This window comes from Eleutherodactylus coqui, chromosome 9 (genome assembly GCF_035609145.1).
Source record: "Eleutherodactylus coqui strain aEleCoq1 chromosome 9, aEleCoq1.hap1, whole genome shotgun sequence".
NCBI classification, from domain to species: Eukaryota; Metazoa; Chordata; class Amphibia; order Anura; family Eleutherodactylidae; genus Eleutherodactylus; species Eleutherodactylus coqui.
In genome coordinates, this window is record NC_089845.1 from 73,489,839 (window position 1) to 73,509,581 (window position 19,743).

Sequence of the window (19,743 nt, forward strand, 5' to 3'; positions counted from 1 at the left end):
TTAACTTATAGAACAGTTTCACCTAAAATAAAAACACTATTAAATTTGCGTCCTGGAAAAATTTTTATTATTTTTTTTAATTTTAGAAAAGCTTTGGTTATTTCTGCAGCCCCTCTTTAGGTCACCCTGCTTTGCTAGAATGATGGATGGCAAATCTACCTGCTTTGTCACGATATGGTAATGGGGAATAGCGTACTACATAAAGGACACAGCCGCATATGCTGGGGCTCCCGACCAAAACTTAAATTGTCCACCGTCCAGAGACCCAAAAGCGCTGCCGAGTCGGCACTCCCAGACCTGTTCCTATACTACTTAGCGGGTCAATTGCCGCACCTGAAACCCTGGCTGAGTGACCGCCCGTTACCCAACTCAGAAGCACATTTAGCCCAAACCCTGAGCATATCTAACCTCTGGCCGGTACTGGAATTCCCCGCCACCGCGGCCGTAGAAATGCTACCCATTCATAAGCTGGCGGTGAAAGTCTGGCGCCAGGCTAAGGAGGTAAGCAGATTCTCCGACATAATCGCAGACATGCCATTATGGAGAAACCCTGGGCTACGGGAAGTAACGCTGCTACCCGAACTTGAAGTCTGGGAACAGTATGGCATAACAAACCTAGGTGACCTATACAACTCAAATGCTTTGATATCCTTTGAGCAGCTACAAAACCAATACCAAATACCTCAAACCCATTTCTACAAATACCTGCAGATTCGGCATGCACTCCAGGCGCAATTCCCGCCGGTCAATAGCAATATATCCCACTATCCGTTAATAGGCATATTAAAATCACAGCGCCCTAGGGGCCTCATCTCAACATTATACACTCACCTAACAACTTCAAAAGCCACTCGGGAGATTCCTCCAGCCCTCTCTAAATGGAAGTCCTTAAAGGGGTTGTCCCACGCCGAAACAGGTTTTTTTTTTTTTCAATAGCCCCCCCCCGTTCGGCGCGAGACAAACCCGATGCAGGGGTTAAAAATAAAAACCGGAGAGTGCTTACCTGAATCCCCGCGCTCCGGTGACTTCTTACTTACCTGGTGAAGATGGCCACCGGGATCTTCTCCCTCGGTGGACCGCAGCTCTTCTGTGCGGTCCATTGCCGATTCCAGCCTCCTGATTGGCTGGAATCGGCACGTGACGGGGCGGAGCTACGAGGAGCTGCTCTCCGGCACGAGCGGCCCCATTGAGAAAAGCAGAAGACCGGACTGCGCAAGCGCGTCTAATCGGGCGATTAGACGCTGAAAATTAGACGGCACCATGGAGACGAGGACGCTAGCAACGGAACAGGTAAGTGAATAACTTCTGTATGGCTCATAATTAATGCACAATGTACATTACAAAGTGCATTAATATGGCCATACAGAAGTGTATAACCCCACTTGCTTTCACGGGACAACCCCTTTAATTCCAACACTAACAGAGGAAACCTTCCAAGAAGTTTGAGTCCCCTTTATTTGTCTCTCTCTCAGCAAACAACAAAATGACCCAACTATATATAGTCCATCAATGCTACCTCATCCCAGTGAGACTACACAGGATGGGCAGAAACCCATCTCCGCAATGCAACCGATGTAGCTGCACAAATGCAGACTTCTGACATATGATCTGGGACTGCCCATCGATCTGGTCGATGGGAGGAGGTCACAAACTTGCTATCCATAATTCTGGACGTCCCGGTTCCCATCACTCCTGAAATCTGTCTATTTGGTGTCCTTGACGAGGAACATTGGCAACACTATAACAGAATCTTCCTGCGGGAAGTCCTATTCCTAGCTAGAAAAGTCATTGCGCTGCGCTGGATGGACCCAAGAGGTCCAACTTTAGCGATGTGGAGAAAAATCACCAACTCAACCATACCCTACAATAATCTGGTCTACAAGGCACGCAAGTGCCAGGACAAATTTCAAAAGGTATGGGGTCAATGGTGCGACTCATCGCTAACCCTATTTCCCCAGCAACCACAATGATTGACCGATTCTAAACACCTCACCTCTAAGTACCCGAATCATCATAATCCTTACTATGCCAAAAGTTTCTTAACACATATATACACAACTTCCCCTATGTTACCCTTTACTTTACAAAGGCACACACATGGACACCTACAGTCATACAACAGTTGCACAGAACCTTCCGGCACCACACTGCTATCTCTCCCCCCACGAACCTCCTAGCGGTCACTTTCTCCTTACCCCTTTACTCCTCTACCCTTCCCTCCTCTTTCTCTCACTGAAGAATGTACTGTACCGAACAAACACTGTAAAATCTTTAGCTGCCTGACCTTAAAGTTTGTGAATGACTATGTACTGCAAATGTTGTGTTTGTAAGCTGTTTACTTGTCAATAAAACGAGTTAAAAAAAAAAAGAGACACAGCCGCCTAGTTGAGTCAAGGAAAGCTTGTATTGTGATGGCGTAATAGTAACTATATTAGTTATTCGAAGAAAGAAACCGCTGAACAGAACTTTTAGCAACGGAATAAAACAACTTGCCTAAAGGATCTAGATTAGTAGGAAATGCTCCTTAAATTGGGTTTTGGAATATCACCCCTTTCCTTACGAGAAAAACTTGTTTCATGTTAGTCTATTTATACAATGTTTGTTTTTCCTTTTCCTTTACTTACTTTCTGCCACATTTCAGATACTGTTATCCAGGCTCTTGTCATCTGAAATGTATAACGGTTCTTGTATTTTACTTGACCTTGTCCTAACCGACTATTTTTGTTTTTTCAGTCATGCGGCCCCTTAGCATGTCTCACAGTTTTGACTTGTCAGGTAAAATGTGCGCCTGGCGTATTTTCTTGGATGTTGTGGTCTCTCTTCATGTGGTCATTTGTCAGAATAGTCTTGTTCTGTCATGGTCAGAAATACAAACACGAGATAAAAAATTACAGAATTTTTTTTCTAGATGGTTTGGGATTTGTTATATATCCATGACTTCTCAAACAAGTTACCCCTAAGAAATCTATAGTTGCAATCATCAGTACTTGGTACTTGAAAAACAGTCTGGAATTAGGAGCTGTAATAAATGGTCACAGTGAATCCAAACAGTAGGACCGTAGATTATCTGCTTGGAACCGCCCTTTTGGAGGTAAAATAAAATAAGTTTTCAGTAAAAAGAAATCCCAAAGGCAAACAAAACTCCTTTTAAGCACTGAAACAGAATTGAAGGTAGAACCATCCACAGTAGATAAAGCATTTCTGATGCTACAACAGTCAACTCCTATACATTCTTCATGATATAGTTAGGTAGGGCTTATAGGAGGCCGTTATTTCAGAGGCTTTTTGGTGCCATTTTTGCCATAATTTTCACAATAGCTGCTTAAAAAACACACAAATTACCACAAATCAAAGGGTGCATTTCTGTGTGATGATCTGGATCCAGTGTTTGTTGAAGGTCTATAACTGATCCTCCTCAGTGGCACTCATACAGATGAATATATAAGGATCTGTGGCTTTGGATAGTTGATTTTGTTCATATAACCCTCTCAACGCACTTCATACGAGGGAAAGCTCAGAGATTGGGCAAGATGATGCTTTTAGGTTTGTTAGCCAAATATTTGGTTTTAGTTTTAGAAACCAACACAGAATACCTAAAAACCTCAGAGTAGACAGTAAAAATACACCTAGATCTATGAGAAGGCAAGCCAAGCCTGTGATTACTGGAGCCTTTTCCCTTATTAAACTTACCTTACACATTAGTCTGAAGTTGATGAAAATGGCCAACTTCAGCGGAAACTGTTGTTCATTGTGTTAAACGTTTTAATCATTCTTTTAACTGACTGATGAGACTTATTTGAAAAAAGTCAGCAATGTGAGAAATTGTTATCCGGTAGCTGCGTATAAGATCTGCCCTTCCTATGGAAGATCCTTAGTCCACCAACAATTGTTCCTTGAAAGAATGTTCCATGGTGAGAGATTCATTGTTCTTCACCCGGTTTCATTGAAAACGTGTGGCCAGTTTTAATGCCTCTAAACTGCCAATATGGGCTAAAAATCTGTATGGCTGCGTTGGTGAAACAATCGGTCAATGATTATCCAATCGTCAATTTACTTGTCTATGTATAGCCACTAGAGTTGAGCGAACGTACTCTGCCGAGCTTGATGCTCGTTCGAGTATTAGCGTACTCGATGGTGCTCGTTACTCGAATGAGCATCACGCCATGTTCGACCCTGTTTTTGGCTCCTCCCCACTGTGACGAGAGAGAGAGACCAACCCAACCCCCCCCCCCCCCCAAAAAAATGCTCGGGACCCGGCGGCCCACATACAAAAATGCTCGAGTCTCCCATTGTAGTCAATGGGGTTCGTTACTCGAGTAGAGCTCTCGAATTTTATGAAAAGCTCGACTCGAATAAAGAGGACCTGAAGATTTGGGTGCTCGTTAATCTCTAATAGCCACCTTAAGTGAGAAGGTCGTCTGCTGCATTTACACTTTTTTATACTCTTTATTTTGCCAGAAAGGATCAGCTGAACAAGTGCAAATTTTACTGACATTTTTTGTTTACTCTGCCTCTGACCATTTTCACATAAAGTGTTTGTGCCATAGTTAGGATACTAAAATGCCTGTATATCACAATGTAGGAAGTGGGAGTTTAAAAGAAATTTCGACATGCAGTATTATGTGTTTTTTTCTTAAAGGTATCTCTAGGACATTATTTTTAATTAAAAAGTTTGTACAATCATGTGTTTAACACAATTTTCAGTTTCTGCTCTTCAGCCCCATGTGCACATAACCCTAATAAAATGGATCAGTTTGGCCCTTCCAGTTCACTAAAATAGAAAATGTTTTAGCTAAGCCTTACACGCTGGCTAAAATGCATCTGCTTCCACATATTTCTTCATCCATTGGTTCCGGTATTCTGTTCACAGTAATTTATTGGCTATATGGGTGTTCCTGACCATGAGAGAAGTTATTTTGACCAGTTTGTTCATCCTCATTCACCATTCCGTCTACTACCCGGTGTCTTGTGATATGTCCCAAAAACTGATATAAAATTGTGGAATTATGAAAGATGTTTCTCATTAAAATGGAGTTCCATGAATTTCCTTTACAGAAAGAGAACGAGTCTTTGTTTTGATGTTCCCAAATGTACGGTATTAGAGTAATGGTAGGATGAAGTTGTGTGTCAACAAGGTTTTTGAAACTCAATACGGTTTTCCCATGGTACTTTTTGAACTAAATATTTTGTGTTAGAGCCTCTCACGAAACATTAATTTCCAGTCTCTGTAAACACAATTGCTATGAAACAATGGGCACATCTTCATGGTTGCTCTCATTCAAGCAGGTTCTAGCTTGCTTTAGGCATGGTCAAATAGTTCTGTAGATTGCAAAACCCAACAGGGCATATTGTATGAAAAAGGCAAACTGCATAAATGCACTTGAATACTCCTAGACCAGGGGTACACACGTTTATGTTTCAAGGGTCACTCTACCTATTTGTACCACTCCGTAGAGCTGCAACAGAACTTACAGGCATATTCAGATCTGCAACATTTAAGTCATACTGACAATACATGCCACAAATGTCTAATAGTTGGGATTACACTTTGGACTCCCACGTATGGAGAGAATGGACCACTCCAGAGAGGAGGAGACCGGATAGCTGTATTGTAGTATATAGGCATTATGAAAAAAGCTGATCTTTTCTCAATTCCCATAAACTACAATGCATAGTCCATTTGCTCTCTGGCGTGCTGAATCTATCAGACCTTTATGGTATATCCAGTTTATGAGCAAGTGTGTGTTCTAAGGTTTTGGGGCCGTACTGAATGGTATTGTAAGCCACGTTGGCCCCTGGGCTGGGTTGTGCATCCACTACTGTAGTGCATATTGTTCAGCAGGACCAGATAAAGTCCTACCACTTGGCAAATCAATGGGTTTTGGGGCCGTACTGAATGGTATTGTAAGCCTCGTTGGCCCCTGGGCTGGGTTGTGCATCCACTACTGTAGTGCATATTGTTCAGTAGGACCAGATAAAGTCCTACCACTTGGCAAATCAATGGGATCCGCTTGAATTAGGACAGTGAGATCATCCTCTGTCATTATTATAAGAGGGTTTTTGGATTAAGGCACACATTATGACCAGTTTGCTACAATGCTTTGCATATGGTAAGCATCTAGAAATTAGATTAATGATAGAATTTCTCTCCCAAGCAATAAGTTTAGAAAGCTTAGATAATCCTTAGAAGAAAGTTCCTTTCCTCTTTCTTTGTTGTATGCTACATTGACAGGTTTTTACCTGAATGTGGTAGAACGACCTAAATTGCTTCAGATTGACATTGTGTAGGTCTATCACTGTGTAGCAGCCTGTTTTGTTAATGTATAAAGGCGTGACGTTGTAGATCTGTACGCACATGCCAAGATGTATATTGTAATAACTACTTGGCTGTCAGTTTGTGGCAAGCTTTAAGAAAGTGTTTGCTGTTGGCACTTAATAACAAGTCTAGCAGGTGCTTTAGAAAAATATCAAAACCGTAATCCCACTCAAACCGGAAAATTCATATGTGAAGGTCTCCACATCCAGGGGTCCAGGGAATGGGAAGGTGGAGATTTGGTCTTCATATTCTGGGTCAGAAATGGCCTACTGAGATATTCTTTGCTTTACAGGGATTAAAACCTACATTTTTTTTCATGCTACTATTCTGTCTGTTAGGGCAAGTAAAAATAAGCTGATGACCATTAACTCTGTAATCCAAGCATCCTGCCAAAAAGCTCCCCCCTAGCTTTAGTTTCCTGGATCTATTAGTGACATTTTGGGAATGTTAGGGTTAACTGTAGACATACTTCAAGTTTTAGATTTTGAATTTGTGCCTTAACACACATGCTACAAAAATAACTTCTCTACTATCCGTAATGCAAATGAACTCTCCTTCAGAAGGAAGAAAGCTGTTTCTAAAGTGCGAATGTGCATACTTGTATTCAGAGAAGATTGTCTGTAAGACTCCCTCCACCAGCTGGATCTCTGCAAGGAGAACCTGTTCTATCTGAGAGCACTCTGTCTACATGCATGCTAGCACCATGATTTGCCTGCATTTGTTTTTTAATTTGCATCCCATGAATATTAGAACACTATTCATACTTATGTATTATTTGATTTACTATTTTATTCCTACATGATTTTATAAATTACTAGCTTGCCCGTTGCTGCGAAGACAGACATACATACATTCATTCGTTTTTATATATCTAGATAACAACCAATCACAGCGCAGCTTTCATGTTACCTCAGTGGTATAACATATAACAACGAATCACAGCACAGCTTTCATGCAACCTCAGTAGTATAAGAAGTAGCCACCAATCACAGCACAGCTTTCATGTTACCTCAGCAGTATAAGAAATAGCAACCAATCACAGCACAGCTTTCATTTTACCTCAGCATTCTCAATATCCAGCAATTGTCTTGCGAAACGTTCGGCGGATGCATCATTTTCTGGTTGAACACGCATCCCGTTGCTCGTTATGCCTTTTGCTTTCAGGCTTGAGATGGAAATCAAACGATCTTTGTCTGGGGGGCATAACTGTCGACGATGCTCGTACGCGCGGCACCTATGGTAGGATATTTGTACTATGCCTATAATCTTCCCAGGAGTGTACTCAACAACTTCCCAAAGTCTCATGGCAATTGGATGAATGGTGTAGTAATGCATAAAGGACAGACAGACAGACATTCATTTATATATATCAGGAAGTGAGAGAATTAGATTCCGTACGTAAAATTTGGATGCTAATTGTTTTGCGCTTAAAATTTAATCGAGTTGGGACCCATTAGCTTTTCCTATTTATGACATATTCAATGCCCGTGCCAAATATAATGTTTCTATGTGAGAAAATTACATTCTGTACGTAAAATTTGGACGCTAATTCTTTTGCGCATAGAATTGAATAATCGAGTTGGGACCCATTAGCGTTTCCTATTTATGACCTAATCAATGCCCGTGCCAAATTTCAGGTTTCTATGTGAGAAAATTACATTCCGTAAGTAAAATTTGGATGCTAATTCTTTTGCGTATAGAATTGAATAATCGAGTTGGGACCCATTAGCTTTTCCTATTTATGACATAATCAATGCTCGTGCCAAATTTCCCATTTCTATGACATTGGGAAGCGTGAAAGTTAGATTCCGTACGTAAAATTTGGACGCTAATTTTTTGGCGCTTAGAATTGAATAATCGAGTTGGGACCCATTAGCTTTTCCTATTTATGACATAATCAATGCTCCTGCCAAATTTCATGTTTCTAAAACATCGGGAAGTGAGAGAATTAGTGGCAATGATGGAAATCGAACGATCTACGTGGGGGGGGTCGTAACTGTCGACGACGCTCGCACGCGCGCCATTTATCGTAGCATAAATGTACTATGCCTATAATCTTCCCAGGAGTGTACTCAACAACTTCCCAAAGTTTCATGGCGATCGGATGAATGGCGTAGTAGCGCATAAAGGACAGACAGACAGACAGAGACAGACACGCACGCAGACAGACACGCATACATTCAATTTTATATATATATAGATGAAAAAAAATTACATAATTTAAAGTGACTTTTTCAGGTATTTTGAGTCACATAAGCTAAGCTTATGTGCTGTAAGTAGCTGACCTACTGAGTTCAGGCTTTTAAGCTTTATACTTGCCTTCCTAGAGCTTTCCTTGGTGTCAGCTGTCAAATCCACCACTGATCGCTTCCGGCGGTCTGATTGGTTGCACGCGTAGAATCGGAGGACGTGTGCCTGTGTAGTCCACTCAATGCATTGAGCTTTGGGTCTCAGAGATGACAGCAGGGGAATGGCGGTGAAGAGGAGGATGAAGCTTGCACACCCGGACTCAGCATGACGACTACTTTTGGGCCTACTGGCTTAGTTTATACAGCTCAAAGTAGCTGACCGTGTCCCTTTTAAGTCCCATATTGGGTACAGTTTATTACTGTAGATTACTACAGCCCTGAGATTATATCGCTGTTTATAGAAAGTTCTGGCTTGAGGTTCCTTATTACTGAGTTGCACCGCTTCTTCTGTATAAGTAAGATGTAAAATTATACATATGGCAGCCAAGTCCCATTACTTTAACCACATTACTGTAAATTTTAGTGACATGCCATAAAACACATGTGACTGCAAAGCCACATAAGATGTCATTCTAGCATATCTCTGGTGCTAAATTCATTACTTTACTTTTCTTGGGAAATGCAGATGTTTCAACTCCAGAAAGTTCAAAGAAGCAGCCGGACCGCACAGTGTTAAATGGAGGTGTAGTGGAGCGGTCCAGAGTGAATGGAAGACCCATGGCATTGGTAGTCCAACAGAAGAGGCTGTTAAAAGCTCCAACCCTTGCCGAGTTGGACAGCTCAGAGTCAGAGGTAAGTGCTAATTTCCAACTGTAGGTAAGCTGTAGGTACTTAAAGGGATTTTCTCACAAATCCCACTCGCTCAGTTTGCACAGTGAAGAATCTTATCCATATTAATCCTTCCTAATGGGATAAAAGTTATGAGCACAAGTGTTTGTTTTATTCTTAGCAGTTCTGTTGTTCCATCTTCAGACATAGAGCATCCCCTATTGTCCACGATGTGCTCAACCCTGAACACACCTTGTCTCTTTAGGTCGGGTTGTGTTCTGCATCGCTACATTACTGCTGCAGGCATACAATGTTATTCTTGTATAACGAAAAGTAATAACTGCCTTTCAGTTGTGTCCTAAGTATTAGTGTTGGGTGTGTTCACTTTCCCAGGACTAGACAACAAGCGGAGCAGTCGCTTTAAATTGCTCTGCTCGTTACTGACTTTGCATTTTTTGTTCCTGTAAGAGGCTTTGATTTAAAGTTACTTAAAATATTGTGATTGTAAATGTCAGTTTTATCACTCATGTGATTTTGGCATTACATTCCCATTTAGCTTTGTGAGCGCTCTATAAGGGTTTCAGTCACCGGGTTCTTGCTGCCCGAACAATGGACAGCATGAACCCGAGAAAGGTTTGTTATATTAAATGCTGCAGTGTTGCAGATTAAATCCGAGCCTCGCGTGGTGCAGAGTGTTATATGGTCAGAAATGCTCTCACTAACGACCTGAAGATTGCAAGTTCAATCCCCTAATGGTTCAGGTAGCCGGCTCAAGGTCAGCCATCCATCCTTCCGAGGTCAGTAAAATAAATGCCCTGCTTGCTTGGGGGGTTATAAATAAAAGAAATATATATATATTTTTAGATGCACTTTGAAGTTTGACTCGGAGCTGTGCTTCGAGTCATAGGGCCAGTTCCTACGTTTATAGTCCACAAGCCCTGCAGCACTCAGTCAGTATGCAGTTTCCAGCAGATGTGTGTTTTAATATCATGCACAGCCACGTTCCACATGGATCATGGACCTCCAATCCCCTCCAAAGTTCACATAGTAGCAAAAAGTGGCAGCATCAGCGGTGTTTAAATAAAGTAGTAAATCTTTATTGCTCCATGTTAAAAACGGGCAAAGTTTGGACTTCTATAGGCTTGAGAAAGACGATAGCAGTCAAAGCGTTGCCTGTTTTTAACATGGAGCAATAAAGATTTACTACTTTATTTAAACACCGCTGATGCTGCCACTGTTGCTATTGTAGGGCCAGCCCCTACGTCACGCAACCTGTGTGCGTGTCCCTGCCTGCGTCACGCAACCTGTGTGTGTGCTGTTTTGTGTCCTGGACGGTAACTACCCAGGTGGTGTGTGGAACATCCAGGTAGAGATAAGGGAAACTTCCTTGTAGTTCCATTTAAATGACTTTGACAGAAGCTATCCCAGATTCTTTCTGATTTCCTAAATCAAAAGGCAGTCCTCCGATCGCGAGATAAAGCTTACAACTTCTATTTCTTCTTTTGTATGCATTTTTGTTACATTCATGTCATTATAACAAATGTGAAAATGAGCTGGAGGGTCTCCTTGAGCCAACTGGTCATGGTGGTCCTACTACTGCAACGGCAAGAAGATGTTTTTTGTTTTGTTTTTTTTGCTTCTGCAGAACATGACTTTGCTGGGTACCTACTAGTGATGAGTGAACTTTTTGAAAAGTTAGGTTAGTTAAATTTTTGTAAAAAGTTTGGTTCGGTCTAAATTAGTGCGAAGTAAATTGGATGTTCACAAAACCCTCTAAAATTGGTGTATCATGCTGTCGAAGAGCCATAAAAGCCCTTTATGACGCTATACAGGGCTTTTAGATAGTGTTATACATCCATGTTCAGTGCTATTGTTGAGCAAACCAAACCAGTAGAACCCTGTTTCAAGTAGAACTTTGCTAAAAGCTGGAGAGTAGCTTTACAGACACGACCCCTGGTGGAGCCGGTATGACTGCCAACTAGTAGCTGTATAGCTCTGTAATAAGACGCTATATGGCCTCCATGCGCTGCAGTCAGCCTCTCTGCGTATGATTTTGCCGTGTACATGGCGTCTTCAATGAGCTTTTCTAGAGTTTTTTTTTTTTTTTTTTAAGAAATGGATGTCATGATGATCTTTGTGATGTACCCACACCAGATTTTTTAAGTAGTTGTGCCTCCAGTGCTCACCTCTTCCTGCTGCCTGTACAGTTAAGTCATCATATGCCCCACCACAAGCTTGCTGTGGTTTATGGAAATATCTCTATCCGGATTACATAAATAGTGCTACACATCACACCCAGGCCTGGCATTTCATTTTCACCAGCTGTAGCTCAGGGTTTGGGTATTCTGTTCCTTCCACAGTTCTTATGACTCATTAGACTTCTGTTGACGCTTGGATTTCTTGGATGCTTAGAGTGACACACAGGATGTGTTATCTAACAGGCGGATTCTGCAGACTTGGCATAGCATCTTGGGGTGCCTTTACACTGGATGACTGTCGGATGCATAAGAGCACAACACCTGTGGCTACTGTCAGACTAGTGGCTGCTATGCTAAACACAAGAGAGATTAGCTGTTGAAGTGAATGGAGTTGTAGCAACCGAGGATTATTCCGGCTGCTCACCTCCATTCACCGTAAACCGGGGAAACGTTGAGCAGCTCCTGTTTACACGGCCCGATAGTCACTTGGTCGTTAGTTCAGCTAAAAACTAAACAACTCTGACAGGTGAGCGATTTCTTGGTAAGTGCCCTGCCGGCGGCTGCATGTACACGGGATGATTCTCGCTGGACACAGCGAATTCGGGTGATGAACACCCCATGTAAAGGTACCTTTTACAGAAGGGAAATGAATCTAATCAGATTTGCCATCGTCAATCTGTCTTTTGGTCAAAATGATATTGTTAAAGAGCTTCCATATTTGCTATTAGGAGAGTGTTAATTGTTAGAAATCATGCAATGGTTTATACTGTCATAGTGTATTTAAAGTGCTGCCAGACACTTACAAATTTATAAGGGCGTAGTTACATGTGCAAGAAAAGCGTACGAGCCCTGCGTGATTGAGAGCCACGCAGAACTTGCGCGTTCTAATAGCGCATTATTTACAATAAGTGTTTTTACATGGGTGAGTTTTCTCTTGCAGGGACACAAGATTTAAAAAAAAAAAAAAAAAAGCATGCCCTAGTTTTGCTTATATATGGGAGCAAAAAAAACTGTTCGCACTTGCATGTGGATATCCCTTTTTTATGCTAGTGCTATTTTTTTTTTTTTTAACAATTTCATATTGTAACAATGTTTTCACACGCTTAAAAATCACGTGCAGATATGTGCGTTTTTTTAGCACAACGCATCGCAAAAAAACAGGTTCGTAAGTGTGATGTCACTGATGTCTCTGGGAGCATTTCATGAGGTTGAGGGACTAACTGTGTGTGTGTGTGTGTGTGTGTGTGTGTGTATATATATATATATATGTATATATATGAGTGTGTGCATACATGTGTGTATATATATATATGTGTATATAAAAATTTTTTTAATGATCTATCCATATGCATACAAAAGCCCAGGTTGACTGACTCGCAACTAATTCTTTAACTTCCTGGTGTGTAACAAACCTGAGATTCGGTACGACCATTCATTAGGTCCTAAATAGGTGTGGGTGGGTGTGTGTGTGTTCTTTCCCCCAACAGTGCAATTCTTGTATTTGCTTCAATAGACCATTTCTGACGTAGCTAGAGATGAGCGAATATACTCGTTTCGAGTAATTACTCGATTGAGCACCGCGATTTTTGAGTACTTCTGTACTCGAGTGAAAAGATTCAGGGGGCCGGGGGAGTCGTGGCGGAGCGGGGGGTAGCAGCGGGGAACAGGGGGGGAGCCCTCTCCCACTCCCTGCTGCAACCCCCCACTCACCCACGGCACCCCCCGAATCTTTTTACCCGAGTACGGAAGTACTCGAAAATCGTGGCGCTCAGGCGAGAAAGGGGAGTGGCCGAGTAGGCTCGCCATTCTCTAGACGTAGCCCATAGACATGTAGCTCTGCATAGCAGCTGTAGACACAATGGTATGAAGTTTTGTGACTTATACACTGTTGTGGCATTTATAGTCATTGGTATTTAAATGGCCAGTGAGAGGGCGCTTCCTCTGTCTCTTAAACTGGCCCCACAACGTGATCATGGCATGCCATTTGGTTACCATGGCTGCCTGGAGTTTTGTGAAGGCCTCTAGGCCTCTTGTGGTTTTCCTTCTTTTAAGCCCTGCTTGTGGAAGAGCTTAATAGAATACCTGCAAAAGTAGAATGGACTGGAATACAGAAGTATTGCAGTATATTATACATATGAACTGACACTCTTTAATTCAAGCTCCCTATGGGGACTAAAACAATTAACTTTTTTTAAAAGTAAACTTAAAAGATATTAAAAGTTTAACAACCCCCCTTTCTCAGCTATTGGATGTAAAAAAAATTGGTGTGTCTGGTATAATCTGCAGAGCAGCTGGTTTATGGCAAAGGAAGTAGAAGTGCTGCCTTTTACAAGCAGTGGCAGATGATAATGTAGAACAGGTTAGTGGCAGTAAATCCGTCTTGGCTATCTGGCAGCAGTCTTCAGTAGTATACAGGTGCTGCTGTATTGATTTATTACCCAAATCACTAATGTTCTCAAAGCTTTAGGCCAGTTATAAATAACATTTTGTATCTATTTTATAGATTTTCGGAGTTACTGATTATGTTACATCTAAATACGATGTTCAGTATCTCCGAGGTGAAGCTTTTCTTTACATGTCCCCGCTTTACACTATATGTTTGAAGGCAAGGACTTGTCATACATGTGCTGGCAGATTAACTCTTCCCGATGATTACGCTTGATTAATCGGAAAGATTTCCTTTCCATAAATGCTTGGTTTGCTGGTGTGCGAGGCGTGCAACAGGATTATAGATTAGCTAAAAGGAGATTAGTGTTTTATTAATTTTCTATTTACTAGGTCAGGCTGTATAGCGGCCATAGCTACAGTCCATACAGCCATGCTACATGATGGGCATGAGTCTGTGCCAGGCAATACGCTCAGGACTAAGGTCAAATGCTAATAATAATACGTCTGAGACTGCAGTGTGTTGTATATTCTGCTGTGAGCAAAAATGCGCACCTTTTAAGCAGCTATTGATGATTTAGCATAAAACGACAATTTGCTATCAAATTTATTTTATTTTTTGTTTGAATTTTTATTAAAACATATATACATAATTAAGACACCTACTTCGCAAGTTAAAGAAGTAATTGCAAAAAAATGCCACGGGGCCCTCACGGCAGAGATGCTGCGCCTCTAAGATATGCACAGCACTGGCTTGTTTGTGATTATTTCTTTGCCTAGTGGTATGAGTTTATATTCCTTAATTTGTTTTTATTAAATTATTATGATATATATAAAATAAATGACACCTTGAGAGCTGTTTTTTGGGTGTGTTGGATTCCACGTTGTTCACTCTTACAGATTTGCCGCAGATTTTGGGGCAGATCTGCAACAGATTTCAGCCTCTCAATTGTCGAATCTTTTGCAGATTTGCACCAAAATCTGCAGCAAATTGGTAGTGTGTGAACACAGTGTTAAAAGAGGGTATGTTTACACGGCAGAGTTCGTTAAGTAATTTTCCATGGCGAATTCTGCCTCAAACTGTCAAAATCCATGGCATTTTGCCACGGTTTCTGGCGCAATCTGGATGTGAAATTTGTTATGTCAATGGGTAAAATCCACGTACGGAATTCTGACATGGAAAACGGCGTTTCCATGAGTTTTCGCATCAAGAAGTAACACGTCACTTGATGCAGAATCCCGATTTTCTGCGTTGGGAATTCCGCACACGGATTTTGCTCATGGGCAGTGCACACTCCTCGTGTGGATCCACAGCAAAAGCCATAGCATAAAGCTGATCATATTGAGGTGTTTTTGAAGAATTTGCCGTCTGAGCATACCTTGAGGGTATGTTAACAGATGGCGTAAATGCTTTCACAGCAGAAAATCTGCATCATTTTCGGAACAAATTCTGCATCAAAATCTGTTATGGAACAGATCCCTAGCTGGTTTCACCCTTTCAATATAAGGGGCAAAGACTGCTGTGGATCTACACCAAACCCCTCACCAATAGTGTCCGTATTTTGCCACACATTTTCCGCTGTGGAGGTTCGGCAGCGGTTCCACTACGTGTTGTAGACGTACCCTCATACTGCTGTTTTGAGTACGGTCTTTCAGCTTCCCATTATCCTTCCAGCTATTGATGATTTGCCATTTTTCCTCTCAGGAGGATACAGTGCAGAAGTCTTCAAGCAGCAGTAGTGTGTCCACTTCCCAGCCTGAAGATGTATCTCCAGGAACTGCTTCCAGGAAGAAAAGTGAGTGACTAAAGGCAACTTTTTTACTGAAGAAAAATAAAAGAAAAACAAAATTCCGCCGACATCTAGGATTAATTGATTTCACTACTGTGCAAGCTCAATATAAGAATGTTAGCGACTTCTTCTAAAATAACTGGTCAGTATCAACCTACTTAACATGCCCCTTTTTATTGCATCTTTAGCACCTCCAAGATTCTTACCCATCTCTTCTACACCTCAGCCTGAGAGACGGCAAACTCCACAGAGGCGCCACTCGATAGAGAAAGAGACTCCTACCAATGTGCGCCATTTTCTTCCTCCAGCTCGGCAAAGCTCCAGATCGTTGGTAGGCAGACTTTATATTCTTCTGACTACCTTGGCTATTGAAGACTCCTTTTGTAATCTCTTCATTGTTTTCTGGTTTACACAGGTTTTTAAAGATTTTCTCTTCCCCACCCCTGTACCCCCTAGGTTTTCTTCTATTGAGATGTTGTTGAGGAAATCGCCCTCTTTATAAAGATATGTAAACTAGATAGCTGGCTATTAGTCTCCCATGTCTGTTTTCCTGTTCTGTTTGTCATATCCTCTTAGAGACACACGTCTAGGCCTGCTTGCCATCTTAGCCCCATATACCCTTGTATTAATGGGGTCAGAATACGTTTGTGTGTCACCAGCCTTCGTAAATTAATCGATCTTGTAGAAATCCTGCAGAGAACAATGTTACATTTTCTGCTTGTTTTTTCATTTCATGTTCTACAGGCAAATAACTGAAGGGGTGGGAATTAGCCAGAGGGACGGAGCCCGATAATCTGTTCTACTAGAAAGGGGAGGTGCTCTTGCTGTGGTTGTCTTATAGCCAGGTAGAAGTTCGTGTAGAAGGGGAATGGCTGATATGGGAGACCTAGAGACCAACTCTATTTACTGAATTTCTCAACTTTAATTGCAGTATGATGCAATATGGGAGCAAAAAAGGGGAGGAGTTTAAGGAGGGTATTAGTGGGAGAAGTATAAAGGAGGAATTATTTTGTGTGTTCTATATTTTAAAGGGGTTTCCAATTTTAAGCTATTATGGTCCTATCCTCAAGTCAGACTAGTAATTTATGAAGAGGACATGTGTCCTTGATATTTTAGGTCTGCTTGCCATAACACAGATATGGTTTAAGGATTGTAATGACTGAGAAATGGCTGTACCTGGGTACATGTTGTACAGGAAGGACAGAATAGAAAGAAGGTGCAGTGGAGTAGCTATTTATGTCAAGGATAGTCTTAAATGAACGGTGATTTAAAATACAAAGAGCTAGAAACTTTGTGTTGGTATTGAAACTAAAGAGGGAGCTGTGATTAGAATTTTTGTTTTATAAGCCTCAGGGGCAAACTAAAGGATTATAATAACCCAGTTGCCTGAGGAAATTGCTTAAATGGCATTAAAGGGAGATATTGTAATAATGGCTGACTTCAACATGCCTAATGGTGTTTGGAATATCCCTAGTGCACCTATAAGCAGGAGCATGAATTTGATAGAGGCACTTAAAGATGCATCTCTAAAACAGCTTGTTAGGTCATCAACCGGAAGAGATAACATTCTAGAATTAGCATTTACAAATGGGGATCTAGTGTTGTGAAGTTAAGATGGAAGAGAACTTGCTTTCCAGAGGCTACCATTGTTTATGGCTTGACATAAGAACAGACTTTGAGTAATCCCTTACTACAACCAAAGTATTAGATTTTAGGAAGACTAGCTCCAAGGATATGGGTGAGTTTTAAAAATGAATTAACAGGGTGGAATGAAACAGGAGTGTATGCCTAGTGGATACCATTAAAAAGTCAATTAAAGTTTGTCGAACTCACAAAAGTGTAAAAAAAAAAAAAAAAAACACATTCTGGGTGACTATAGAAAACAGTATAGTAAAAGAAAGGAAGTCTGCCTAAAAGATTTAAACAAATAAAGTGTAGCTAACAGAGAATAGTATGAAATGAGACAGAAGGAGGCAAAACATATCAATGCAGCTAAACCGCAAAAAGAGTAGAAATAGCCAAATATATTAAGGGGGTGGCTAAAACCTTTTTCAGGTATATTAATGAGCAAAAAATCTGTATAATTAACGGAAAAATTGGGTTAATTACTATTTTAAAGGAGCTTTGGCTGTTGCTGACCATTTGAATAACTACTTTTTGGTCAGCACTTTCTGAAGCTGCTTTACAGAATGATCATATGACTGGGCCTGGTAGATAAACTAAAGTTGAATAAGGCGATGGGTCCACATGGCATCCACCCCTGTGTTCTTTAGGAATTCCAGTCTGCGATTGCTGTTCCTCTGACTGATTTGTTCACCAGTCCCTTCTAACAGGCAGTGTTCCTGATGAGTGGAGAATGGCCAAAGTTGTACTCATCCATAAGAAGGACAGTAGAGAAGAAGCTGGGAACTGAAGGCCAGTTAGTTTGACATATCTGTTAACCTAATGGAGATTCTCCTGAAAAAGAGGATATTTCAGCGTGCTGTTAAGGGCCTGTTGGGCCCTAAACAGCACGGCTTTACTGAAGGCAGATCATGTTAAACTAATCTCATGGATTTCTTTGACTGTCACAAGAGTGGTGGATGAAGGTGGTGCCGTGGATATCGCCTATCCGGATTTCAGTAAAGCTTTTGATACAGTTGCACATAAAGAGCTTTATAAATAAGTTATTGAAACCTGGACTTAAACCTTAATCCTTTCCAATGTCATTTAGCAGCAATTAAATGACAAAAAATGAACATGTAGACTAAGCATTTGTTATAGATTCCCGCTTCTAACTTAAAGTACAGTATATTGCATACATATGTTCTCTATAGATTAATGTTAGAACTTCAATGGGAGGATCTGTAGCAAAAGCATGCTAACCTTTCTGTTTACTAGATGTGAAATACCTTGCTGCCCTCTAGTGACACAGTGTATATGTATATTAGCTTATTGCCGCTATATGAGATATCAGTTGTGCAGTGAAGGCCAGGGAAGCAGATGACTCTCTGGTGGGCCAGGCACTATGCATCCGGGTCTTGGATCCAGGTATTGTTGATCCAGGTATTATTCTGACTGCCATTATGGAGCCGGGAAATAGTTTTTTCCACCAAATGAGGCAAATTGGCGTCTGCCTCGTAGTTTGTTTTTTTTTTTGTTTTTTTTGGGCCTTTCTCTGGATCAACATAGTGGGGGTGGAAACAGGCTGAACTCGATGGACAATTGTCTCTTTTCAGCCTATGTTAGCAGCCAACAACCTCTTAACGGTAAATGAGGGCCTTGTTAGCTTCTCTTCTTCTGGGATTATTTTACATATAATCTATTTAGTTGTGGTTATGGCATGACATTAAGTGTAATATCAACAAAGTAGCTGATGAAATTAAACATGGACATGCATTTGCTTTTTTAGCTTGAAGGTGGGAATTCGAAGGGCAACATCTGGGCTATACATTTATATACGCCAGGACATATTTGTGAACCGGGCATAATATGTGGAAGCATGATGTCTTGGAGATGTACCGCACACTTCTATTCTAGTGTTTGCAATGTTGATTCTGTTCACATACCAGGATGGATGAACTCAAGCTCGAGAAGTAATTCAGGAATGTGTCCTTCACTCTCCTCCCTATTTATTATTCAGGTTCCTAGGATAAGCAGTTTCTTTCCAAGGATGGCTTTTCGACCATTTTCCACCATTCACACAGCTTCTTTGTTGGGCTCTCATCCTTTTGAAGCCGCCATTTTTGGGGCAGCAGGGGCTATGTTTTATCTGTTTGAGAGAGCTTATGCCAGCAGGTGGAGAGCCCCCCAGGTTTGCCTCTTTCATCTTCAGTTTGGATCTGTATTGATCTCTTCCTCCTGCGTAGGAGCTGTACTTGAGTTGTGTTGCCTGACTCGATGCAGCATCTGCACCCCCCGTCCTAATGATTTTGCAGTGGGAATAAATCTAAATGTGATTTTTTTTATTTATTTATTTATTTATTTATTTTTTCTTGTTTTCAATCATTACACTGAGAAATTAGAAATCCTGTTCAGAAGGACAGCAAACTGATAAA

At 41.2% G+C, this 19,743-nt stretch overlaps 1 protein-coding gene across 2 annotated transcripts in view; it reads left to right on the forward strand.

The window, feature by feature from the left end:
* Nucleotides 1–19,743, forward strand: part of SPIRE1 (spire type actin nucleation factor 1) — a 153,150-nt gene that overhangs the window by 112,538 nt on the left and 20,869 nt on the right. Inside the window, exons 9-12 of one of the 2 annotated variants that reach the window (XM_066579522.1) lie at nt 9,191–9,357; nt 15,622–15,712; nt 15,895–16,037; nt 19,329–19,499. In XM_066579522.1, the coding sequence (XP_066435619.1) occupies nt 9,191–9,357; nt 15,622–15,712; nt 15,895–16,037; nt 19,329–19,499 (572 nt within the window). The remainder of the gene's footprint in view (nt 1–9,190; nt 9,358–15,621; nt 15,713–15,894; nt 16,038–19,328; nt 19,500–19,743) is intronic. The other variant, XM_066579523.1, reaches the window with a different exon arrangement.